This window comes from Salmo salar, chromosome ssa12 (assembly GCF_905237065.1).
Source record: "Salmo salar chromosome ssa12, Ssal_v3.1, whole genome shotgun sequence".
NCBI classification, from domain to species: Eukaryota; Metazoa; Chordata; class Actinopteri; order Salmoniformes; family Salmonidae; genus Salmo; species Salmo salar.
The window spans coordinates 34,006,670-34,033,388 of NC_059453.1; the positions used below are offsets into that span (position 1 = coordinate 34,006,670).

At 44.2% G+C, this 26,719-nt stretch overlaps 3 protein-coding genes and 4 non-coding genes across 11 annotated transcripts in view; 5 read left to right on the forward strand and 2 right to left on the reverse strand.

Moving 5' to 3' along the window:
• LOC106564864 (nucleosome-remodeling factor subunit BPTF) overlaps positions 1–6,251 on the forward strand; it is a 59,096-nt gene extending 52,845 nt beyond the window's left edge. For 4 of the 5 annotated variants that reach the window (XM_014131337.2, XM_014131333.2, XM_014131334.2 and 1 more), the window contains 4 exons: positions 463–655; positions 1,027–1,111; positions 2,113–2,299; positions 3,848–6,251. In XM_014131337.2, the coding sequence (XP_013986812.1) occupies positions 463–655; positions 1,027–1,111; positions 2,113–2,299; positions 3,848–3,884 (502 nt within the window). In that variant the 3' untranslated portion in view covers positions 3,885–6,251. Of the gene's footprint in view, positions 1–462; positions 656–1,026; positions 1,112–2,112; positions 2,300–2,860 lie in introns of all 5 variants that reach the window. The other variant, XM_014131336.2, reaches the window with a different exon arrangement.
• On the forward strand, positions 4,294–24,989 carry LOC106564868 (importin subunit alpha-1). Its single transcript, XM_014131346.2, has 12 exons — positions 4,294–4,307; positions 20,196–20,201; positions 20,517–20,633; positions 20,749–20,889; positions 21,172–21,260; positions 21,372–21,640; positions 22,060–22,154; positions 22,412–22,675; positions 22,997–23,230; positions 23,755–23,937; positions 24,341–24,490; positions 24,780–24,989. The coding sequence occupies exons 3-12, from the start codon at positions 20,568–20,570 to the stop codon at positions 24,867–24,869; spliced, it is 1,581 nt and encodes a 526-aa protein (XP_013986821.1). The 5' UTR covers positions 4,294–4,307; positions 20,196–20,201; positions 20,517–20,567; the 3' UTR covers positions 24,870–24,989.
• On the reverse strand, positions 8,817–17,228 carry LOC106564870 (uncharacterized). The gene is made up of 5 exons (XM_014131348.2): positions 17,017–17,228; positions 13,480–14,112; positions 12,953–13,039; positions 12,374–12,565; positions 8,817–10,950 (listed from the first exon to the last, which is right to left on the reverse strand). Exons 1-5 carry the CDS (start codon positions 17,078–17,080, stop codon positions 10,763–10,765), a joined length of 1,164 nt encoding a protein of 387 aa, XP_013986823.1. The 5' UTR covers positions 17,081–17,228; the 3' UTR covers positions 8,817–10,762.
• On the reverse strand, positions 19,772–19,844 carry trnar-ccg (transfer RNA arginine (anticodon CCG)). The gene has a single exon. It is a non-coding gene; the product is annotated as a tRNA-Arg (tRNA).
• Positions 21,659–21,786, forward strand: LOC123725762 (small nucleolar RNA SNORA71). The gene has a single exon (XR_006758276.1). It is a non-coding gene; the product is annotated as a small nucleolar RNA SNORA71 (small nucleolar RNA).
• On the forward strand, positions 22,737–22,871 carry LOC123725798 (small nucleolar RNA SNORA84). The gene has a single exon (XR_006758311.1). It is a non-coding gene; the product is annotated as a small nucleolar RNA SNORA84 (small nucleolar RNA).
• On the forward strand, positions 24,088–24,222 carry LOC123725797 (small nucleolar RNA SNORA84). The gene has a single exon (XR_006758310.1). It is a non-coding gene; the product is annotated as a small nucleolar RNA SNORA84 (small nucleolar RNA).
• Positions 24,990–26,719: the final 1,730 nt, after the last annotated feature.

Below are 26,719 nucleotides of genomic sequence, written 5' to 3' on the forward strand. Positions count from 1 at the left end.
TGCTATTTTCAATGTACTGTTTACTAAAAACAACCTTCCAAGCAACAAATATCAGCATTCCAGGCTCATCCATACTGAGAGTGCATCATCTAATGCACAATTGTGTCAATTCCCACCATTTGTTAATTTTGGTAGAGCACATCCCCTATTCCCCTATACACATGGGACTCCACAGACTATCCTCTCCTTCAATAGTGTACAGCGAATTCTACTAGATGTAAACCTGAAATGAGTATGTCTATATCACCCTGGCTTTTAAAGCATACACATTTTCTGAAATGTTCCTTACTATAAAAATCATTTCACATACCCAAAATGCCTACTATTTAGAATGGGACTAGGGTGTTCAGACACGCCGGAGTCTATTTCTTCAATCAGACTTGGAACAGAAACCAGGGTCGTGTTCATCAAGCACAATGAACGTGACCCACCCCTGCCACCCTCCTCCTCACCCCCGCTCAGGTTCTACATCGGCTGCGACCGCTGCCAGAACTGGTACCACGGCCGTTGCGTGGGCATCCTGCAGAGCGAGGCCAACCACATCGACCAGTACGTGTGTCCGCAGTGCCAGTCCACAGAGGACGCCATGACAGTGCTCACGCCGCTCACCGACAAGGATAACGAGGGGTTAAGGAGAATCCTGCGCTCATTACAGGTATGTCACCCCTTCCTTCGCTCCTCCCTTCGCTCTTCTTCCCTCTCTACCTAGCGTAGCGTCGGGACGGTACGAAACAAAGCCCTCCTCTGTTCTCATCTCTTATCTGATCTGTACGCTGGTCCCCTGGGCGGCACTTGGACAACTGCCCTGGCTACAGGGGTTTTTCCACCCTCTTCCTTCTCTCCTCTCTCTTCTTCCCCTCCTCCTCCTCTGTGTCCGCATGGCACGGACGTAGCCGGAGCGCATCTGTGTTGAACCAGCTGCTTCCAATGCCATTTTCAACCTGTTTGTTTTCCTTCGTTTTTTTTGCTGCACGTCTCTCAAGTGTCTCCTCTCTCTCACTCCCTCTCTCTCCCTACCTCTCTCAGGCTCACAAAATGGCGTGGCCGTTCCTGGAGCCGGTGGACCCGAACGACGCCCCAGACTACTACGGAGTCATTAAGGAACCAATGGGTAAGTGGGGGGAGAGTTCTGCCTGTTTACATTGATTCAACATTGTAAAAAGAGGTGCTGTTATCATAAATGGAATAGTCATCACAAGGGACTCCTAAGTTGTTACACACACAAACACACCCCCAAACGTGCGCACACACCCCATCGCCCTGCTTGAGAGGAAAGGCCTCCAACTCAGATCAAACTGCCCATGTAAAAGGCGGACCTGCGTCAACAGGGCCTTTTTGAACTTCCACACAAACAAACCATTAATGAGCTGGCGGAAAAACCCCAGAGACTTCTACACTTGGACACTACAGTAGCCCCCTTCTACACTACAGTGCATTCGACTTGGGCCTGGAAACTCTAGTCCACCGCCCGCAAAAAAGAAACCTTTTCACCCTGCAGTAAAAAAAAAGCCAAGTCTAGCCACGGCGGTCCGGACGGAGTAAGTTTGGGGTTTGTAGATGAAGTCTGATGACGGAGAAGAAGGCCCTCTTTGATATGGGCAAGAGGCCGGCCTACTGACTGGGTGGGGGGGTGGGGAAGGTTAAGAATCGGATATGTTTGTTTAAAATGGAGCCCCGGGGCGCGACACGGGAGAAACCACTGCTGCCCTGTGGGGAATTATGAAGGACCGGGCTTGTTGCTAGCTTACCTTGCTACCTATCGTAATAATTGAGTGTCAACTTTCAACTTCTTTCAAAGGCAAATTTCATAACGGTGACAGCATGTTGCCAGAATCGATGGGTCGGCCGCTCGGTCACATCCCGTGTAATTCACTTTGAAAGGGCCGGGCCAGATATTGAGGGTTGAAACTGGCGTTGAGCTGGGATTTCTGACAGTCAAGTTGATGTACAAGTGATGTATTGCGCTTTCAGACGCATACTTGAACATCTATCAAACATTCACACCACATAAACTGCAATTACTTTTGAAGCAACTATGCGAGATGCTGGAGAAGAGTCGACTTGATGAGTCTGAGGTGATTCATGTTCTGTTCTTGTCTTCCTCCCTTCTAGATCTTTCTACAATGGAGGAGCGGTTGCAGAAGCGCTACTACATCAAGCTGACAGAGTTCGTGGCGGACATGACCAAAGTCTTCGACAACTGCCGTTACTACAACCCCAGCGACTCGCCGTTCTACCAGAGTGCCGAGGTCCTCGAGAACTTCTTCGTCCAGAAGCTCAAAGGGTTCAAAGCCAGCAGGTAAGACCTCGTCAGTCAACTCTCACCTTTTGAACTCTGAGCTCATCCCACCCTTTTCTCCCGTCTTCATCATATCCGCCTGCGCTCCTCCTCCGTCCTCGCCTCTTCTTTGTGCTGTTCTCTTATCCCTCCCTCTCTCTCCGCCCCTTCTTTTAGACATAACCCCAACTTTAGGATGATTCTGTGAAGTTTGACATTTTGTGTTTGTAGTGCTTTAGTCTCTCTCACATCTGCCGTTGGGGTCCAACTTGAAGGGCCTTAGCTGCCACCGAACCACCAGACACCAGCCCTTCCACACAGATCTGTCTGTGGTCTGTTGTGTGGAGTCTGTTTATGTATGCGTGTGGCTCCAGCGTTCTATTGCTACTACACAGCTCTAAAGGGAATGCCAATGTCCAATCCATGCTCAATGTCCTTAGCATCCCATCTCCTGTCTTTTGCACATAGTTTTGCATTTATACCTCCCCTCCCCTCCGCCTGCATTGCGTGTTTGTGTGCTTATGGTCATGTGCTTCCACCTGCATGTGTTTATGTCATCCATTCTCTCTCCCTCTCTTACAGATTGTGATGTCATAAGTCTGGCCTTGTAGTTGGAATCTGAGCTGGGTGCCGGGGTCAATCTAAAAAAAAAACATTAGGCTATCCTGGACCTTGCTGTTTTTATGTCTTTAAAACAGCGTCAAACTATTTGTAAGAAAGTATATTTACAGTATAAACCACACCGTAGGTGTGTTTTTTTGTTGTATTTTTAGAAGGAAAGACACTTTAAAAACATTTCTCCATTTTGATAATGGCAGCCATGTTGGTCACAAACAGCAATCAAGGGAAACATCCGTTAGGATTTTTTTACATTCATTTCACAGACGACAGATATTAGATGGAAGTTCAGTTCATTTCTGTTTATATCTCAATCTGGTGACGTGTGAGGCACAATATCAAGTATCAAAAAGGTTAGTTCACAACCTCATCGTTGTGATTAGATTTTGCTAAAATGTTGAAACTCATTTCTCACACATGTAACGCTGTATTCAACTCAGTTCCACGTGCAGATGACCTATCATTTAATTTAATGGAGTGCATTTATTGTGTCGATGAAGTGCAAAGACTGTATCTCCTCTTAGCTGGCCATTTTTAAAAGATTAACAACATTGATCAGTTAGTCTTTTATCTGAATTGTTAATGTATAATGTTATTGTTTTATGTGCATATTATATCCTTTTGTGAAGGAGTATTGTATGTTCAAAAAGGAAAAAAATGGTAAGATAGAGGTCATAGTTTTTTGTGTAGCTTTGCAGTTAATTTCTGGCGAACTCGACTGTCCCACGTTTTACATGGTATGTTCTCACTGTATATACAAGCCATATAGAACATTAAACCAACATTACACCAACATGGCTGCTCTCTCTGCTCAAACGTCTGACCCCACTGGCATCCAATAAGTGTTTTTGTATTCCCTCGTGCATATTCTGTGATTTGTCAAGCTTTTAATAAAACAAAACACGTCAATCGATCACATCAACTGTTTCCCCTTCTCTCTGCGTTCTGTAGGTCTCATAACAACAAACTGCAGTCTACGGCCTCTTAGAATACACAGTCGGCACTCCTTCTAAAGCTTACTGTCAAAATGGCTGCCAATGTGGTTCCCTCTGAACACTCATACTCCAATGGGGAAGCCAGGCTACTTCTTACGTGTCCACACACACACCACCACACCTGTCGGACTTGGGAGTGGGAGTCACACCCCCGTTTAAAACCAGCACACACTCCTGGAAGATCGTAGCCGACGCATGCTTCAGGCCGAACGGCCTTGTTACCAAACCGTATGAGCCCTCGCCGCTCCTCAGCCACCTCTAAGGCCGTGGAAAGGGAAGAGACTGGCAGTGGAAGGTTCCATTATCCAAACCCTTAGTATTCATAATGGGAGATACCACATCCCCAACAGACGGGGGGAGGGAGGCTGACTTTCAGTTCACAGCCTGTTTCCTTCCTTCAAAGCACTTCCGATCTGGTGGATGAAATGGAGGGATGGCGGGAGAAAACCCCCCTGAAGTCAATAAGCTAATGGGCCGTTCAAGGGCAGTACGAAACAAGGCAGCAGTAGACTCTTTTCAAGTTGTTTATTCCGTAACTAATCTCACATCTCTTTTGTATCAGCTATTCTTCCTTCCCTGGGGGTCAACTCCCATTTCAGACTGTGTATGTCCCAAATGTCACCCTATTCCCTATATAGTGCACTACTTTTGACCAGAGCCATATGGGCCCTGGTTCAAAAGTAGTGCTCTATAAAGGGAATAGGGTTCCATTTGGGATGACAAACACTGACACTTTCCAGCTGTCTCTGCTTCCTCATCTCGTGATCCCTCATTCGAAATGGGTCTAAATAGCACACACCTGTCTGGCTGCTTGTGTTTGGAACGAGCTGATCCTAGATCATCGTGAACCCACTTGGTGCCACCTTGAAGATGTATGTGCCCTGACCTCCAAACAGGCCATGGAGAGTCCAAGTTACCATTTCTACGTCATGTCTCACTGTGGAAATGCTATCCTGTTTGTAAAACCTTATTTTTTCTGACGTTGAACCTGTTTTCCTTTTTCTTTGTTACTACCTAAGATGGGAATATTGGTGTATATGAAACAGCCGACAGAGAAAACAAGCTCTATTTCTCGCCATGTAGAGGCTTCTCTAACATTTTTTATTGAGGACATTCATCCGATGAAAACAAGAAAAGCTCTCCGAAGTCCTTCCACAGGAAAACAACCGAGGATGGACTTGGAGAATGTGAAAACTGTTAAAGGGCATATTTAACCTAAGTGTACTGACCATCCACACCGCAATCTCCTCCCTCTCTCCCCCAATGTTTTGTCAAGAAGGTTGGATCACATGCAACTCTCAACTCATAGGCCCCCTATAAAGGATTAAGTCAAATGCTTTTGAGTTTTCCACTGCATCAAGCAAACATGTTGTGGTTTAGAACAGTAAATCAGAAAGTCAACCTTCGTTGAGGAATCTTTATTCTAAGTTGGGGTTTGTATGAGGATTTGTTTTAGGAACTGGCATTTTTATCATATTTGGAACTCTTTTCTAATCTGTAATAATTGTGTCGAGACAGTACTGTTTGTTGGGGGGGAGAACATTTTTGGTGTGTCACTGGTGCTCTTAGTTAATATCTCTTAAAGATCAACTTAATAGTAGGGGGGAGCCTTAGGTTTGAAGAGGGGTTGGGGTAAATTTCATTTCAGTTTTGGAAGTGAACTGAAATGTCAATTTTCATTGGAGTTTTAGTTTACTTCCTGAATTGAAATGGGAATAACCGAAACCCTGGTTTGAAGTGCCAACAACTTTTTCGGAGGTGGACTGAGTTGAGAGATGAGGTGACCGAAGCCTGTTTGTTAGTCCTATTCACAGACCTGTTTGCATTTCAAACCATGCACTCCAGTTTCTATTCTTATGCATCGTCCACCATTTGTATTTCATATTGTATAATATGGCTGTCAATATACAAAGAGATTTTAGAGGTTTTTAGAGCATTAGTACTTTTATTTTTGTCCATTTTTAACCAGCAACTAAGCCTACCTGTACATTCAATAGATATTCTCTATCTTTTGTCAAAGTGAACTCTACATTTAGGTAAAATTGCCCTTTATATTAAAAGTGCTGCATATTGTGTGCATATTGATTTAAAATGGGGCGGAGAATGTTGACTCTTCTTTTAAGAGTTTTTGTTTTTAAAGAACCAACCAGTTCTACACATCTCTTAATAACTTCATCACAATATCTGTTTTAATTTATTCATATCGCAGAAAATATTTCATTTTTTAGTAAATGTAAGAGGAAACATAACTGGGGGAAAATACTATGTTTTTAACAGATTGTGGCAACTCTTAAGAGATCCTTTTTTGTACTTGATAGGACATTTCATCCAAGATAATAAAGTCATGTTTTTGACATCAATTGTCCATTGTGCTGTCATCTTTGGTTTTGTGTACTTATGTTGTAATTAATTTGTGTTTAAGGGCCAGGAGTTTTGTCCGGACTTGTTCATCCTGTCAGGTCACGTGGTCAGGAACGTATAATATAATGAATACTAAGTAGTACCTTTTTCATCCCTTTCCACGGTGGAGTTGAATTAAGTTCCCTCAGACACTGTTCTAGAGTCAGCTTCCCTGCATTTCCCCCTGTAATGTTTCAGGTATTTTGGTACTTATACTTTGGGTACCCCACACACACACACACACATTGTATTTCCCCTTTATAAAGGAGCTTTGAACACAAGTCACCGCTGTCATTAAAGGAAAACACACCAACATTGTTTGGGGGGTATTTGTTTCATTAGTTCATTGTTGATATAGTCCCGTATCATACATTTTGCATCATATGATGCAAAATGCATCATACGGGCCAGATTTCTGTATTTTCTGTTACGTATCTTGAAAACTTTATTGCTGACATGCAAAACCTTTTGGGACTATTATCAACAATGGACTAATGAAACAAATACCAAAAAAGAGTTTTCCTTTAACCTTACCCTCTCACCGAAGACACACACACACCCCTCCCTCTCTCCCTTCTTCACGCTCCCCCTTCACTCCAAACCCCTAACTGAATCCAGAGCTTTGCATGGATACCAAATGGACTACAGATGACCACAGGTCCCATCAATTCCTCTCTCACTGTGGCTTGGGGCTGGAACTCTCGCTCTCTCTGTCACACAGGAAGGAACTAGGACAAATTCCCACCTCTTCCCCCATCCCAACCCCTTATCCCTATTCTTCTCCATAAGGAATGTTGTCCCACTGTGATGGTAGCCGAGATGCGAGCGAGCTCCCATTTCCTGCCCGACTGCATCTGTTCCCTCCAGCTCTGTTCCCAGATGGACTTCAAAGCATGGGAACGGCTTGGTTCAAAAATCATTCCCGAGGCCAGACGGAGCCCCTATTACACCCCAATTATGACCCTGTTTTTGGGCACTTAATCGCCAGGGGTTATCATCAGGATTGAAACAGTATTTTTAACTATACACTCCAGTTCAAATCTGTGTGCACCATACATAGAGATCCTATAATTCACTAGAGAGGCTGATGTCATAGACCCTCAAAATTCCAGAATGTGTTCATTATGGCAGCCATCTTGGTCAGGAATGAATCCAAAAGTGATTATATATGTAATTCTGTGGTGCCATTCAAGAATGTGTGTTTGCAAGGCTTTGGCTGAGTGTTAGCTCCCATCGATAACACATGAATAAGACCCACAGACAACACCGACACCCAATGAGTAAAAAACAAATACATCTTTATTAGTTCCATGTAGTATGAGATGAGATATGCGAACACAGTGCAAACCTTTTGGCTTTTCTCTCCTTTTAAGAATGATCATAGTCAAAGATGACAGGCCAGACCAAGGGTCTGTGGCCTGGATGTCTATCTTATCATGCATTCAAAGTTTTCCCTCAGGAATGGAGAGAGCCCAGGGTCTCTCTTTCTCTCCCAGGGTCTCTTTCTTTCTTGATGTGTGTACATACAGTGCCTTCAGAAATATTCACATCCCTTGGCTTTTTCCACATTTTGTTGTGTTACAGCCTGAATTTAAAATTGATTATATTGAGATTTTGTGTCACTGAGCTACACACAATACCCCATAATGTAAAAGTGGAATTTTGTTTGTAGAATTTTTTTTTAATTAATAAAAAATGAAAAGCTGAAATGTCTTGAGTCAATAAGTATTCAACCCCTTTGTTATGGCAGGCATAAATAAGTTCAGGAGTAAAAATGTGTTTTACAAATCACATAAGTTGCATGGACTCATTCAGTTTTCAATAATAGTGGTTAACATTATTTTTGAATGACTACCCAATCTCTGTAGCCCACACATAAAATTATCTGTTAGGTACCTCAGTTGAGTAGTGAATTTCAAGCACAGATTCAACCACAGACCAGGGAGGTTTTCCAATGTCTCTCAGAGAAGGCCACCGATTGGTAGATGTGTAAAGAATAATACAAAATTAAGCAGATGCTGAATATCCCTTTGAGCATGGTGAAGTTATTCATTAGGTTTTGGAAGATGCATCAATACACTCAGTCACTACAAAGATGCAGGTGTCCTTCCTAACTCAGTTGCAAGAGAGGAAGAAAACTGCTCAGGGATTTCACCATGATGCCATTGCTGATTTTAAAACAGTTACAGAGTTTAATGTTTGTGATAGAAGAAAACTGAGGATGGATCAACAACTTTTTGTCCTGAATACAAAGCGTTATGTTTGGGGCAAATCCAACACAACACATCACTAAGAACCACTCTTCATATTTTCAGGCATGGTGGTGGCTGCATCATTTTATGGGTATGTTTGTCATCAGCAAGGACTCAGCAGTGTTTATGGATAAAAAATAAACGGAGTACAGCTAAGCACAGGCAAAATCCTAGAGGAAAACCTGGTTCAGTCTGCTTTCCAACAGACACTGGGAGACACATTCACCTTTCAGCAGGACAATAACCTAAAACTCAAGGCCAAATATACACTGGAGTTGCTTACCAAGACGACATTGAATATTCCTGAGTGGCCTAGTTACAGTTTTGACTTAAATCGGCTTGAAAATCTATGGCAAGACTTGAAAATGGCTTTCTAACAATGATCAACAACCAACTTGACAGAGCTTGAAGAATGTTACCAAGAATAATGGGCAAATATTGTACAATCCAGGTGTGCAAAGCTCTTAGAGACTCACCTACAGACTCACAGCTGTGACCTCTTCCAAATGTGTTTCTAACATGTATTGTCTATGGGGCGGTGAATACTTACCTAATCAAGATATATTCGTATTTTATTTTTCATAACTTTGTAATAAATATTCACATTTTTCTTCCACATTACAGAGTATTTTGTGTTGATCGTTGACCAAAAATGACAATTAAATCCATTTGAATCCCAAAGTGAGGAAAAAGTCAAGGGGTGTGAATACTTTCTGAAGGCACTGTAACCTTCTTTCTCTTCTTTCTTTTTCGCCTTCCCTCCTCCTCCCTCTCTCCTTCCTCTCTCCTTCCCTTTGCCACTCTCAAATGTCTCCTTTGAACTTTGTCCGCATCGGATGTGGGTGCGTGTGTGTGTTTGCGTGCATGAGCAAATAAGGGTCAGAGGCGGCATTAGCTTTCACCTCACCATCTCCAAAGAGAGCCGGCAAGGAGAGCCACACTTTTCTGAATCCGTGTGTCCAGGTGCCCTGGGGATCAGATTCCCGCGATTAGATGTACAAAAACACTCACTAATACCATCAGGTTCCCTTATGAAGTCTGTTTTCTCCGTCGGATATTTCAACATGTACACATCTTTAACATTAGAAGAATTTGTTTATTTTTGTCTCTTTTCTCAACTTTTCCCTCCTCTGGGGTTTGTTGTTGATGCTGCTTTTCCAGTCTTACATCCCCACCCCCCTCTTCTCTTTCACATACAGTAAAAGTGCATTTCCTGCAATCAAATGACAGGAACAAAACAGTGTGAAGATGAGACAGCTTTTCTTACAGGCATAAATAGGAGTTTGCTGATATTGTATAGGAAGTCAATAGGAAGTCCTTTAAAGTTTCCTACCAAGTTCTAAAGGCGAAATGTAATTGGACTCTTGCCATTGGAGAAGCACCAGTGTGCAACTAGATCGGGATAACCTGGAACAAGCCAATTGGAGATGCGTGTGTGTGCGTGTGTGTGTGTGTGTGTGTGTGTTCGCATGAATAGTGGGGCTGGAGTTGGCAGTCTTCCTCCCTCAGGGCAAATATGGGCTTCATTCACATGCTCGGACAACATCTTCAAACGTGGACACGGGACAACCAAAACATTCTGATGAAAAGTTGTGTTACATCGAATTAGCCAATGAAAAATGTCCTCTACCTAAATTATTCCATTGAACCAGAACTCTGGCTTCGCTGGCAGAATATTTCAATCGTAAATGAAACCAATAAGAGGGAGGCACTGATCTGACCGATTCATGTACCAGACATGAATAAATGATCATTTTAAGTACTACGACATCTTAATAAATGAGTATAGAAGACTTATGAACATTGAGATATACTAGAGAGCTCATCTTTTACCTTTGTTAAGTGTGCCCTCTATCCAACTAAATGCTCATGCACAATAATAGAGAGCAACAGTAGGAGGAAATCTGATGGGGCAGCACTTCAAGCAGAGGTTTAAAGACGAGAACCTTTGATATAGACTCCACTTGTGTCTTCTATCAAAGAGGACGCAACGCTACAAGGTAAAGACTGTACAGGCAGACAAGCAAAAACATAACGACTCAACCTGGATTATGATACAAACAAGTGCAGGAGGTCCATGCCGGAAAAAACAACAACATCTTGGCCTCGTCCATCTACGTCTTTGCTGAAATGCTGTAGGGTTATAGGTCACAGTCACTTCATCTTGACGGCTGCAATGTCTTTTCCACCGCTGCAGGGGGCGATAGTGTGTTTTGGTTTCACCTACACTTGGAGCGGGTAGCCTCCAGGGCTTTCTGGTGTCTCCTCTTGTTGAAGCGCTTGACGTAGTTGTTGCTGCGCAGGAGGCCGTCCCCTGGCTTCAGTTTGCCCCCCAGCAGGGCCAGAAGGTCATTGGGGAGGTGGCGCCTCCGGTGGTAGATCTGGCCCATTACAATGTACCGGCTACCTATAGAATAGCATTGGGGCAAGAGAGGGTGTCAGTGAATTCATTAGCAGTATTTGGTCTCTCTGCTCAACTGGTAGACATGAGTTCAGTACCATTGACTATACTAGCATACCACATAGCATGGAGAAATGTATTGGGAATCCATTATAAGTAATATGCTAGTGTTGATATCAGAACGTTGCCATGGTGGCACCTTATATCCCTCAAATTCAAAACTGGACCGCAAAGTCAGTTCCACTGCTTTTTTTTCATTGTTCCTCTCTAATCAGGGACACCAGGTGGGTGCAATTAATGATCACATAGAACAGAAAACCAGCAGTACTTCAGACCTCCAGGATAGGATTTGAATACTCCTGCCCTATATGGTCTACTACTGCACCATATAGGGCAGGAGAGATCCATCCTGTAGGTTTTCACTCCAACCCTGCTCCTCGAGAGCTACCATCCTGTAGGTTTTCACTCCAACCCTGCTCCTCGAGAGCTACCATCCTGTAAGTTCACTCCAACCCTGCTCCTCGAGAGCTACCATCCTGTAGGTTTTCACTCCAACCCTGCTCCTCGAGAGCTACCATCCTGTAGGTTTTCACTCCAACCCTGCTCCTGGAGAGATCCATCCTGTAGGTTTTCACTCCAACCCTGCTCCTCGAGAGCTACCATCCTGTAAGTTCACTCCAACCCTGCTCCTCGAGAGCTACCATCCTGTAGGTTTTCACTCCAACCCTGCTCCTCGAGAGCTACCATCCTGTAGGTTTTCACTCCAACCCTGCTCCTGGAGAGATACCATCCTGTAGGTTTTCACTCCAACCCTGCTCCTAGAGAGCTACCATCCTGTAGGTTTTCACTCCAACCCTGCTCCTAGAGAGATACCATCCTGTAAGTTCACTCCAACCCTGCTCCTAGAGAGATACCATCCTGTAAGTTCACTCCAACCCTGCTCCTAGAGAGCTACCATCCTGTAGGTTTTCACTCCAACCCTGCTCCTAGAGAGATCCATCCTGTAGGTTTTCACTCCAACCCTGCTCCTCGAGAGCTACCATCCTGTAGGTTTTCACACCAACCCTAATCTAGTGCACCTGATTCTAATAATTAGCTGGTTGATGAACTGAATCAGGTTAGTTATGTAACCTTTATTTAACTAAGCAAGTCAGTTAAGGATAAATTATTATTTACAATGACGGCCTACCAATGACAGCCTACTGTCGTTCTGCCTCTGTTAAGGGGAAGAACGACAGATTTTTACCTTGGAAATTCAACCCTGCAACCTTTTGGTTACATCCCCTACGCTCTAACTACTATCCTACCTGCCGCCCCAGTTACCACTGGGTTGGAGGGTAGCTCTCCAGGAACAGGGTTGGAGAGCCTTGATTTAGGCGATAGGGTGCTATTTGGGATGCATTTATTGGTTCCTTAAGTTGACACTTACCTAGTTTGATGTCAGGACAAGGCTTGCTACATTTGTAGGTGTCCAGGACTAGGAGACGCACTTTGAGAAAGAAGCTGTCTGGAGTGACGTAGAGACGGCTCATCTTGTAGAAGCCATCGCTGCTCACCATCAGTGTGATGAGTCTAATGCCCTTACGCACCATGTCTATGTCATGAACGATCCCATTGACGGCTGAAATTTAAAGAGTAAATGGTCAAATTAAAGTAAAGGTCATTGTTTGGAACTCTAAAGTGGATAGTAGCACAGAGCACTCATAGGTACAGATCTCGGATCAGCAAAATTGACCCAAGAGCAACGTTTTGGGGCAACTTCACCCTGCACCATGGTGAGAAAACTCTACATGACCAAAGGGAATGTCTGTCAATCCAGTCTAAACTACAGCACGATTGGCAGGTTGCAAATAGACTACACCAGACATTGTGTCATGGCCTTATTTTGTCCCCTTTTCCCATCCCTTCACTTCCCTTACAATCTTCATGGAGAGATCACTGGAAGATGGTGGCCAGGCCATCCCTCTCACTCTCATTCAATAGTCTAACCTCGTTCACACACACTCACCAAATTCACTGTAGCAGTAATGCTCTCTCTCCTCCTTCTCCTTCCTGCACTCACTCATGCAGACAGCCTCATGAGTGAAGTCAGACTCTGCGAGACAGGGAGACAAAGAGAAAGGAGGAGGGAGACGGAGATGAGAAGAAGGAGAGAGAGTGATCGACCTTGCCTTGCCTGCTTGTGTGGAGCCAGACTTCATTCCAGTGTCATTCGTAGGACCAGGGTTGTCATTACAGAACCCAGGCATCGCATTCCGCAGGAGGGGGCTCCACGTTCCCCATCCTCCCCGCTCCGGTCTCACCCCTTAATTACTGCATCATAACTGATCTCACTTAGGCATATTTAGCATTGCTATTATGACCTCTCACCCCCCCCCCAAGACTTCGCACAAAGGGACACATTCAATCCAGATGTAGGCAGCAATTTGTGGCTGGAGAGGTAATTAGCTAACTATCCCGGAATCGCAGCAGTCTCACTGTCACGACTCCCTTTATACCATACATAGTGTGAGGGTGTAGTGTCACTTTCCATACCTCGTTTCAGGATGTCGAAGTGGTAGAGCAGGCTGGAGGAGCGACGGTTGAGGAGCACAGATGAGCGGCTGTTATTCCGGTTGGCGCCGCCGGACTGGTACAGACTGGACTTCCCTCCAGGGCGGTTCTCCTCCGGGTCCAGCTTTCTGGTTGGGGGGTCCCTGCGAGGGGAGGTGGCTGGGTGAATGTGGGGGTGGCCCCTGGGTCTGGAGTTTGGGTGACTGTCCGGGTCAATCTGCGGGGGGTTGTTGAAGTTAGTGTGGGGGTCTCGGTAAGGGTCCACGTTTACTTTTTGTGTGCGGTTGGTAGCAGCGGTCAGTGGCGTTTTGGGAAGTGCTAGACTCGCTTCGCCGCGGTTCTTCTCGCTGTTGTGCTCGATCAGGCGGTCATTTTTAGGGCCCTTCTTGCTCTTGTTGTGGGGGCCAGGGCGAGGGTCACTGTGCTTGGGCCAGACCCCAGAGGGAAGGGGGTGGAGGGCGTACTTAGGGTCCCCGGCTTTGCTGCTCTTTTCCAGGGGCTCGTTGATGGTGAGAGAGGGGTCTTTGGCCCCTAGCCTTGTGCTCTGGTTCTGGCCAGGGTCGGGTAAAACACTCTGGCCCTTCTCAGGGGGGGTGCTGATCACGGAGAACAGCTCTGGATAAAGCAGGCAAGGACAGTTACAGCCAGCAGTATATTATAACTTTATAATATCAATGGCCCCTATATCATACCTCCATCATATAAGGTTCTGAGTACAGTTGACTGTGGCAGCGTAGCCTAGTGGTTAGAGTGTTGGACTAGTAACCGAAAGGTTGCAAGATCAAATCCCTGAGCTGACAAGGTACAAATCTGTTGTTCTGCCCCTGAACAAGGCAGTTAACCCACTGTTCCTAGGCCATCATTGAAAATAAGAATTTGTTCTTAACTGACTTGCCTAGTTAAATAAATATAAGCAATAGCTTGAGACTATCAATATTTTTTTAACTGTCAGAGCTGGGTAAAAAAAGTATTCCAGTTCTCTGCCCCTTCCACTTAGAATAAACTACAAAAGGGCATGAAATTACAGGAGCATGTCTCCTTGAATGTGTTTAAAGCTAGGGTAAAAACTATGGTGGTCAATGAAGTGAGGGGCTGTCAATGTTCTGACCCCAGGATGCACCACACCTCCCCAAAGTATCTTACCTGCTCAATCTTTAAATTGATGTTTTTAAACTGTAATGCTTTGCGTTTTATTATGTTGTAAACGTGTGGTGATATTTGGCCAGGTCTCTTGTAAAAGAGATATTTCATCTCAATAAGACTAACCTGGTAACATAAAATAAGAGTGTGGGCACTGAACTAAAGCATGCTAAATGCACTGAACTAAAGCATGCTAAATGCACTGAACTAAAGCATGCTAAATGCACTGAACTAAAGCATGCTAAATGCACTGAACTAAAGCATGCTAAATGCACTGAACTAAAGCATGCTAAATGCACTGAACTAAAGCATGCTAAATGCACTGAACTAAAGCATGCTAAATGCACTGCACATATTCTATTCAATTGTGTTTTTCTGTTTGTTTTATGTATTCACCATATAATCTAATCTATTGATATTACATAGTCATAATATAAAGACATTTATAAAGACATTATAAAGACATTTTCATCCAGATCTTATAAGTACGCCTATATAGTCTTACTGTCAGCACACAAGCCAAACACTTAAAAGTAAAGCAAAACATTCACAGGGTAATCATTGTAGCCTCAATGAACAAAATCGACATTATGGGGTGTCAGGTAGCCAGGAGGTAGCAGTTAAGCGCGTTGGTCCAGTAATTGAAAGATCACTGATTCGAATCCTCGAGCCGACTAGGTGAAACATCTGTTTATGTGCCCTTGAGCAAGGCACTTCACCCTAATTGCTCCTGTAAATCACTCTGGATAAGAGCGTCTGCTAAATGACGTAAATGTCTAGTGGCAGTATGCTTTGTAATTCGAACTAGCTGTAACTGCCTGACACCGATAGTTGTCAGATTAGGAGAATGTCACTCTTTTTGTGAACTCCAGCTTTATGATATGCACATTTCAGATGATTATATTGTTGCAAAGTAGCCTATACAAATATTTAATTAGATATGTCCGAGATTTAAATTATAGGCTTATATTTGTGAAAGAGAAAAAATATATCAATCATAAAATGTACTTTCATTCCAAACATAAATATACATAAAGTCCTGCCATCCAGGAACTCATATCAAGCCCTGTCAAAGGAAGGCCCGAAAAATGACCAACGACTCAAGCCACTCAAGCCATAGACTGTTCATTATGCTACCGTCCGGCAAACGGTACCAGAGCATCAGCTCTCTGACCAACAGGCACCGAGGCAGCTTCTGCCCTACGCCATAAGACTGCTAAATAGCCAGACTGTTAAATAGTAAATTAAGGATACCCAAACTACCTGCACTGACTAACATGCACTGACTGACCCTACGCACACTCATTAGATGTTATATACCCACACCATTAACACACTCACTCACACACACACACACACTACACTGTCACTCCCACACAAAACCCTAACATACACACACACACGCATACCAACACAACACAAACACACAGACACACGCACACACTCACAGACACTTTTACACTCATAATTTGCTGCTGCTATTCTTTTCTTTATTTTACTCTTATTATTATCTATCCTGATGCCTAGTCACTTTACCCTGACTTCATGTGCAGACATTATCAACCTCAAATACCTCGTACCGCTCTCTGCACATAGATCTGGTAGGCTACTGGTACTCCCTGTATATAGCTCCACATTGATCTGGTACTCCCTGTATATAGCTCCACATTGATCTGGTACTGGTACTCCCTGTATATAGCTCCACATTGATCTGGTACTGGTACTCCCTGTATATAGCTCCACATTGATCTGGTACTGGTACTCCCTGTATATAGCTCTACATTGATCTGGTACTGGTACTCCCTGTATATAGCTCCACATTGATCTGGTGCTGGTACTCCCTGTATATAGCTCCACATTGATCTGGTGCTGGTACTCCCTGTATATCGCTTCACATTGATCTGGTGCTGGTACTCCCTGTATATAGCTTCACATTGATCTGGTGCTGGTACTCCCTGTATATAGCTCCATTCTTGTGTATTTTATTTTATTCCTCGTGTTAGTTACTATTTTTTATTATTATTTTTAAACTGCATCATTTGGGAAAGGTTCGTAAGCAAGCATTTAGTCATGTCTATTACATCAGTTGTATTCGGCGCATGTGATAAATAAATAAAATGTCGATTTGATAAGCCAATATATCTATTTATTTATTGCACCTCTGAGAAAATGCTTTAAAAATCTCCATGTCATCACATTTACAATAGATACAAAAAAAAAGTTTCAAAGTGTATTGATTTTAAAACTTGCTATTTCCTAATTGATCTTCTGATCTACAATAATACTGTCACCATTCTTCACCATTCTTCTCCTTAAAATGTAACATGTAAATGTAATAAGACATAGTTGGAAAGCAGCAAGAATTGTTACCCGACTTACCATTGTCCTCCGCTTCAGAAAAGGTAAACGCAAGTACCAGCAGGAGTAGAATAATCACTGTCATCCTGAAAAGTACTATTGGACCAACTTCGAAGTCTGCTGGAGTGTCTCTGGATTCCTGAGGTTTATATGCCTCCAGCCTGGAATGGAAGGCGTGTCACTCCGACGCAGAGGTAAACAGAGTGACATCAGAGACACTTCATTCATGAAGCCATAGAGGTCCGATTAAATTCCTAATTCTATGCCCTTCGGTATTTAGTAGGCTACTGTGTGTGGGGCATTTAAAAAAAACGTGGCCCAGATTTTAGCCTTCAATTCCACTAATTACTGATGATAGTGATTATTAGTGATTACGGATTGTGATAGGCTGTTGCATTTGACCAGTAATTTTAAAAAAAGTAACACGGTGTTAAAGTTCACTGTTAGTGATTGTTACGTAAATTACATGTGAAAAGTACCAGTGGCCTGGTTTTGGTCCTCAACACAGATGATCCATTATATTGGCCAGATACTCTAGTACCCGCTCTAACAGTGAAAATAAATGTCTTCGAAAATGGGAGGCAGTCTGGAGGCGACAAGATCAGTTGGGACAGATTCGCGTGTGAACGTTTCCACTAGTTACTTCAGCCACAAAGTCAAAATATGTCTATAGTAAATATTCATGAAAACAAAAATTAGCTTTTTGGTCTTAATTTAAGATGAGGGTTAGGCATAAGGTTAGCACTGTGGTTATGGTTAGGTTTAAAATAATATTTTAAAAAGAGACATTTTAGAAATTGGCGTGTTTATGACTTTGTGGCTGTAGTAACTAGTGACGACCAGGCACAACTCCGATATAAAGTGTTTTTTTTCTCAAAGTTGCCGAGATGTGAAGTGTCCTACTTATATCAGTACACCCGTAACAACGTAACCATTACGAAACGTATATTCGATCAAATAATCCACTCGTAGCAAATAAGACATTACATTTTTTGTTAACCAAATTCGACACTCATTGACCTCCATACAAAAACTCCTCGGTTGGTGAGAGAAAAAAACGCCACCTGCTGGAAAAGACAGATTTTGGGCCCAATTATCCCTCTCGCTTCGCCTCTTCCTCTCTGCCCAAACTGAGAGCCGGTCCGCTAGATCCATGGACCAGTCAGACACGGGTGCCGGCCCGCATAGATGGAAACAGAAAAGTATGTGCCTGTTGGGTGAAACACCGGGATAAATACTGTATGAAAATGCGTCAAGTAATTGTTTCTGATTTATTCTGTTAAATGCTCTTCAACTAAGCTTTCCTAGTGTTCAACAAGCTTTCTCTACCCTTAACCTTGTTCTGAACACCTCCAAAACAAAGGTCATGTGGTTTGGTAAGAAGAATGCCCCTCTCCCCACAGGTGTTATTACTACCTCTGAGGGTTTAGAGGTTGATGTAGTCACCTCATACAAGTACTTGGGAGTATGGTTAGACGGTGTACTGTCCTTCTCTCAGCACATATCAAAGCTTCAGGCTAAAGTTACATCTAGACTTGGTTTCCTCTATCGTAATCGCACTTCTTTCACCCCAGCTGTCAAACGCACCCTGATTCAGATGACCATCCTACCCATGCTAGATTACGGATACACAATGTATAGATCGGCAGGTAAGGGTGCTCTCGAGCGGCTAGATGTTCTTTACCATTCGGCCATCAGATTTGCCACCAATGCTCTTTATAGGACACATCACTGCACTCTATACTCCTCTATAACCTGGTATTCTCCGTATACCCGTCGCAAGACCAACTGGTTGACGCTTATTTATAAAACCCTCTTAGGCCTCACTCCTCCCTATCTGGGATATCTACTGCAGCCCTCATCCTCCACATACAACACCCGTTCTGCCAGTCACTTTCTGTTAAAGGTCCCCAAAGCACACACATCCATGGGTCGCTCCTCATTTCAGTTCGCTGCAGCTGGCGACTGGAACGAGCTGCAACAAACACTCAAACTGGACAGCTTTATCGCAATCTCTTCATTCCAAGACTCAATCATGGACACTCTTACTGACAGTTGTGGCTGCTTTGTGTGATGCATTGTTGTCTCTACCTTCTTGCCCTTTGTGCTGTTGTCTGTGCCCACTAATGTTTTTACCATGTTTTGTGCTGCTGCCATGTTGTGTTGCTACCATGCTATGTTGTCATGTGTTGCTGCCTTGCTATGATGTTGTCTTAGGCCTCTCTTTATATAGTGCTGTGTTGTCTCTCTTGTTGTGATGTGTGTTTTGTCTTATATTTATATTGTATTTATTTTGTATTTTTAATCCTAGGCCCCCGTCCCCGCAGGAGGCCTTTTACCTTTTGGTAGGCCGTCATTGTAAATAAGAATGTGTTCTTAACTGACTTGCCTAGTTAAATAAAGGTTAAATGAATAATACAATTCTGTTTGACACTGTGAATGTGTAGCCTATACCGGTAAAAGTCATACGCGTAGAACCACTGCCCCCTTTTGGACACAATGTTACAAACTGTGAGGCGACGCTTGGATGCTCGTGGTATTGCAGATTTATAACATTTGTATTAAAGTCGTGATTAAACCTTATGTATGTGATTGATTTGTATGGTACATTTTCGTGGGTCAAGGCTCCATAGCTTACGTGTGACATTTGCAAATGCACTCACATTTTTGAGACAAATTGTTGTCGGAGTGCATTCCTCCGGTTTTATAATCCATGTAGCTATTATCAATCATTTCTTATTTTCTATGTCATTTCACATAAAACGGAAGCTAAATACGACCCAGATGGGACTCGAACCCACAATCCCCAGCTCCGGAGGCTGATGCCTTATCCATTAGGCCACTGGGTCATCACGTTCCGAGTTAGCACAGGCACAATTTATAACTTCGAAAACATGACGATAAATGAGTGGAAAGTCCTATATAATTGTTATATTTGATTTCATGATCAACATATTTGCTACCAGGTTTAGCTAAACTACTGTGCTCTGCGACATTTCGCAGGCAAATTTTGTCACATTTTCTGAAAAGCTGTAGTATCGTCTCGCGATAGCAGTGCATCACCACAAGTGACTCTTTCCGACTTTTTCAAAAAGGGGCCAATGAAGAGGTGCTTTGACTCGAATGGGCCAATCACAGATCGAGAAAGACGGAAATTTAAATGCGGTCTCACGTTTGACGTCATTGCTAGTAAGAACAAGAACAAGGTGAGTGTGGTCCTTATGCTTTTGTTAGTTATGGTTTATTTTAATGGTTATACTATTGTAGTTACTGGGTGCATTCGATATAAATGATATGCGTTAATATATTGTTAAATTATTACTGGTTTTCTGGTGTACTGGTTATGACTAAATGGTAAATTTAAGCGGTTTCAACCGGCCACATGGTGGTCTACGTTAGATTATATATAGTTCGCCGGGCAGCAGGAAAGCGAAACTGTCTTACTAGATAGAAAAACGTTGGTTATTTTATTTAAAACGGGCACATAGGTAACATTTAAAATTTTTCCCCCGTCACGTTAGTGATCAACATTACAGTGAAATCATCACCTTGTTCAATAAGCAACGAAAACAATGTCGACAACTGCGAACGACGCCGATCGTATCACCCAATTCAAAAACAAGGGAAAAGATACCAACGTAAGTTGATATCGCCTTTGATGCCTAATCTTGATTGATTAGTCAACCATTAACACCTAGTTTACAGTTTTGCCATTTGTCTAGTACCATGCTACTTGACACTGTTCATCTGCAGGAATTAAGGCGCAGAAGAGTCGAAGTCAACGTCGAACTTCGAAAGGCGAAGAAAGATGACCAGCTTCTCAAAAGAAGGAACGTCAGTATCTGCCCAGATGAGCCTACGTCTCCACTCCAAGAGAAGGACCAAAATGCACAGGTAATATTTTCTATCCATACTATAACTACCCTGATTTGAAACTCAACCGGGCAATGGCAAGCTTTGGATTATGACGTTGTACAGGCCATCAACAAAGGGTGAGCAAGCGAAAGATGTCCCTCTTCCCAATAGATTGATTTGGTGCCTTTCTGTCCTCTACTCTAAGAGGCCTGTTAGCTATCGCCTATATTCAGTCACTTTTTTTCCATTGACACGCATGCAGACGCTCCACAGATGGCATGCCAGGTCATGTAATTGTGTAATCCTGCCATGTTTCCATAGCCTGCACAGCACTGGACAGTTGAGGAGATTGTGGCTGGTGTAAATAGCCAAAGCCTAGATCATCAGGTGCAGGCTACCCAGGCAGCCAGGTAAGTCACTAAGCTTTCCACTGGAAACCGGTGTTGGCTAATCACTGTTTCTGTTCTGACTGTAGGCCTTGTCCGCCCCTAACCATTTGACCTGGCCTTCTTCCACCACAGGAAGCTGTTGTCCAGAGAGCGGCACCCTCCCATTGATCGCATCATCGACGCCGGGCTCATCTCAAACTTTGTCCACTTCCTGAGCCTGGCTGAGTGTCCTCCCATACAGTTCGAGGCGGCCTGGGCCCTGACCAACATCGCCTCTGGCAATTCGGACCAAACCACCGCAGTGGTGAACGGAGGAGCCATCTCCGCCTTCATCAGCCTGGTGATGTCCCCGCACCCCCACATCAGCGAGCAGGCCGTCTGGGCCCTGGGCAACATCGCTGGTATGACAAAGCACACTTACCTGTATCGAAAGTGACTATGGCATGACTGTTACCGTTGTCATTGATAGTACAGGAACAGTGATCTGAAAGCTTTTCCCGTGTTTGTTGGAATAACTGTTCCTGTCAAACCCTGTGTCTTTCAAACATCTTTACGCCGGCGCAACTTTAGTGTGACACTCCATGTTTGTTACCCCAGAAATGCTGATAAAGATTATTGCTACCAGGCAGGTAACAATATCAATTTTTATCAGTATTTCTCTTTTGAAAATACTACTACTTGAACATATGTTAGTTCAATATACCTTTTGCAATAAGCCTCCACTCTGTGGTTATATGCCAGGTCCACTCTGGTTGTATGCCAGGTCAACGGTCTTCTGTGACCACGTTTTTGACATGGCCTGATTCCTCCTCTTCCTTAGGTGATGGCTCCACCTACAGGGACTTGGTCATTAAACACGGCGCCATTGAGCCCCTCCTGACTCTGCTGACCGCCCCTGACCTGTCTGTGTTTTCTGTAAGTTTACATATAATGATAAAAGCTCTGGGTTGTTGTGGAATTCGTTAGCAAGTGCTGTGGGAAATTCCACTCATCGGCTATTTTTCATGGTGGTTCTCGTAAAATAGGTGTGGTTGATTTAGGATGTTGCGCTATATAAAGTGCTTTAGCTTTCTCAGCTTTGCTCATTACCTCAATTTGATGCATCCATATATCTAAATATAGCTGGTAACGATGTGGCATATTGATCTCTAACACCTCCCTGCTCCTTCCAGTCTGGTTACCTGAGGAATGTGACATGGACCCTGTCTAACCTCTGTCGGAACAAGAACCCTGCCCCGCCATTGGCGGCCGTGCAGCTACTGCTGCCCACGCTGGTGCGACTGCTCCACCATGATGACAAGGAGGTGCTGGCCGACACCTGCTGGGCCGTGTCCTACCTGACGGACGGCCCTAACGAGCGCATCGAAGTGGTGGTGCAGGCCGGCCTGGTGCCCCGTCTCGTCCAGCTGCTCACCTCCGGAGAGCTCACCATCGTGGTACGTCCCTTTGCCACGGATACTACGCTTTCCATTTTTGATTGCACCTGTACAGTGGTCTGCCTAGTGGTTCCTAGAGACAGCTGGCCCGTGCTGATCTGTGGGTTTTGATTGACGGGCAAATATTAATCTCTGCGATTTATGCATGGGAGCTACCACTCCAAGTAACTTCCATAGCCCGGTTGTTGAGACATTCCAAGTTACTGATGAAAGCCCGTTGTCCAGAATTCCAATAGTTTAGGTACTCCTGTTGTCAGACATGTCAATTGTGTAGCTTGCATCCAAATCCTGCCCCCCCCCCTTTATTTGCCCTCTTCCCAGACTCCCTCTCTGCGGTCGCTGGGCAACATCGTGACTGGCACAGATGAGCAGACGCAGTGTGTGCTGAACTCGGGCGCTCTGACAATGTTCCCTGCGCTGCTCCGCCACCATAAGTCCAACATCCAGAAGGAGGCGGCCTGGACCCTGTCCAACGTCACGGCTGGCAAGGACACCCAGATCCAGGAAGTCATCAACGCCGGCCTCGTTCCATTGCTGGTGGACATCCTCAAAAAGGTACGATAAGGGTTCATGGATTGTTTATTAGGGGGCAAACCATTTAGGGGCTAGTATGCATTAAGGGCTGATGGACTAGATTAATTTTTCCTTTTAGGACCTGATCCTAGACGATTGCTACATGCAGCCCCAGATTTGACCTCCCCCGTTCGACTTTTCTTCAGTTTCATGCCTACTGATCTTATGCTTTGTTTCTGTTCTGCTGCTCCACAAACATCTGCCCATAGAGATTGATAGAGGCCTCTAGTGGCCAAAATGATGTTAGCATGGGCAGTGCCATTGAGGCCTTCCACCATATGAATGTACCCAACTGTTGGGACTTCATTGGCTGATCTCTCCTGGTTAACCTGTTGGAGTCATGTCCAACTGGTCAGCCAATCATGAAGGAAATTGACTGCTCCAAAATTGTTATTGCCTCAATGGTGTTGACCATGCTGTCGTAGACAATATAATGGCACAAATACAAAGATGAGTCCCCTAGTTAGCTCTATGACCTTGCCTCATTTGTCTTTTCCTTCAACCAGGGAGACTACAAGACCCAGAAGGAGGCAGTGTGGGCCATCACCAACTACACCAGCGGGGGGACAGTGGATCAGGTGATCTACTTGGTACAGGCCAATGTGCTGGAGCCCCTGCTCAACCTACTCTCTGCCAAGGACAGCAAGACCATCCTGGTCATTCTGGATGCCATAACCAACATCTTCCTGGTAAGTTCATTTCTGGTCTGTTAGAAGAACCAATGGGTAGAGCTTAAGTCATGACACAAACATTATGACGGTCAAGATGTCCCTCTTACAACTCAGAATTCTATCAGTAACACATTATGGTTAATGAGCACCCTGTAACACTGACAGTTTGCCTTGTGGTTCCTAGAGACAGCTGGACTGTGCTGATCTGTGGGTTTTGATTGACTGGCAAATATTAATCTCTGCAATTTATGCATGGGAGCTACCACTCCAAGTAACTTCCATAGCCCGGTTGTTGAGACATTCATGTTTAGCATTGATTTGCTATTTTCAAATTTGATTATATGTTATGTTTATTGATTTAAAAAATTAGAAATGGATACAGTGGATTCATGTGTGTAAAAACCCATACTAAATGTCTTAGGCAGGAGAGAAGATTGGGGAGGTGGAGAAGCTGTGCGAGATGATCGAGGAGTGTGGCGGCCTGGACAAGATCGAGGCGCTGCAGTCCCACGAGAATGAGATGGTCTACAAGGCCTCTCTCAACCTCATCGAGAAGTACTTCTCTGGCGAGGTGAGACCTTTACCAAGCAATGACTAAGTCCAAATACACTTATGTCCTCTTTAGCTTGTCTCAACTCTTTCAGGTCCATTCATGGGTGACGCGGCTGATTGTAATCAAAAGGAGACATTGACCATGAGCTGGGTTTTATTTTATACATCTGACTTTGTGCATCTTACTGTGACTCTAAAGGGCGTCGGGTGTTATTAGTAGAGAACAGCTCTGTTGAGTGAAACTCGGCCATGGTGGATGAAGTTGCCATTTTAAACTATTCTGGTGACACCATCTGTCTTGCTTTCAGGATGAGGAGGATGACTCTGTTGCTCCAGAAATCACAACTGACGGCTACGCCTTCCAAATTCCTGAGAACCAAAGCACTTTCAACTTTTAAATGTTCTTGATTCCTGTATGTCTTTTATGTGTACTGTAGTCCCTCACAATTTCACAAGTGTACATAAGTACAGGCGCTTCCTTGTTCTACTACAACCTGTAAATAAACTTTAATACAAAATTGGGTGGTTTTTGGTAAGCTTGACGCTTCCAGTACAGAAGAGTAATGAAATAATTTAAAATTGAGTTTCTGGTGGTCTGTATACTTCAGTGCCCAGCTTTTTAAACATGGATAAAGTATGTTCAATTAGGTATTCCCAGGCTGTTCCTTCAGAGCTAAATGGTGTAACTAGCACAAGCAGCTGTTGGGGGGGGTTGTGTGTGAGGTGAGAACACCAGGCAGAGCCATGAGGTTAAGTCGTGGCATTAACCTACAGTCATGGTGTCATTCTTCAGAGTACATGCTAATATTATTGACACCCTTGGGAGGACCCACAGCCTGTGTTCCCCATTGGTGAAAGGGTTTACATCCCCATTGGTGGAGGCTTCCTCTGTAAAACGGGATATCAATGCAATTTAAAAACGATCAGAAGTGTTACATGCTCAATTAAAATACAATGACCGCTCTGATTTTAAAATGACAGCCTCTGACTGCGGTGTGCTCCTCCCATCTATTTAGTGTCTGATCCCAGACGACCTGTGTAAGATGACAATTAATCTTTGACCATGTCACTCCACCTATCACTTGTCAACCTTTGCCACGCAACCAACTCAGCATGCAAAATGGGCCACGGGTCTGTGTATTCCACTATGGTTTCTAGACAGGATATGAACAGGAATCTTAGACATTTGATGGGGTCAACTGGGAGGTGGCCTTACGCGCCAAGCCAACCCTCTCTGCTGGTCTTGGGGCTCTGCTGTTGGTCTGCCCTGGACCACAGGACTATGAGCTGGTCTGTTGGCGACTGCAAGACGTTCCGTCCCAGGGCTGTTCTTCTGTTCCTGGCCCAGTATGTTCATGTCTGCTGCATGGATCTGTGACTGGAAGGAAAGGACAACCTCTATTTAGTGCAGAACACCAGCGCAAGTAAAGCCTCAGTCTCACTCATGTTTGTTATTCTCACCCTTCACACCGCCTCTAGACTCACTGCTGGTACTCTTTACTTACCTCTTCCATGTGCGTAGAAGGTTTTTGGGTCAGGTGGAGGTATATACTTGTCCGAAGGTACAGTATGCACTTCAAGAATGAGCTTAAAGGCCCAGTGCCGTAAACTTCAGTTCCTGTGTTTTATATAATAAACTCAGCAAAAAAAGAAACATCCTCTCACTGTCAACTGCGTTTATTTTCAGCAAACTTAACATGTGTAAATATTTGTATGAACATAAGTTTCAACAACAGACATAAACTGAACAAGTTCCACAGACGTGACAAACAAATGGAATAATGTGTCCCTGAACAAAGGGGAGGTCAAAATCAAAAGTAACAGTATCTGGTGTGGCCACCAGCTGCATTAAGTACTGCAGTGCATCTCCTGAGCATGGACTGCACCAGATTTGCCAGTTCTTGCTGTAAGATGTTATCCCACTCTTCCACCAAGGCACCTGCAAGTTCCCAGACATTTCTGGGGGGAATGGCCCTAGCCCTCACCCTCCGATCGAACAGGTCCCAGACGTGCTCAATGGGATTGAGATCCGGGCTGTTCGCTGGCCATGGCAGAACACTGACATTCCTGTCTTGCAGGAAATCACGCACAGAACGAGCAGTATGGCTGGTGGCATTGTCATGCTGGAGGGTCATGTCAGGATGAGCCTGAAGGAAGGGTACCACATGAGGGAGGAGGATGTCTTCCCTGTAACGCACAGTGTTGAGATTGCCTGCAATGACAAGCTCAGTCCGATGATGCTGTGACC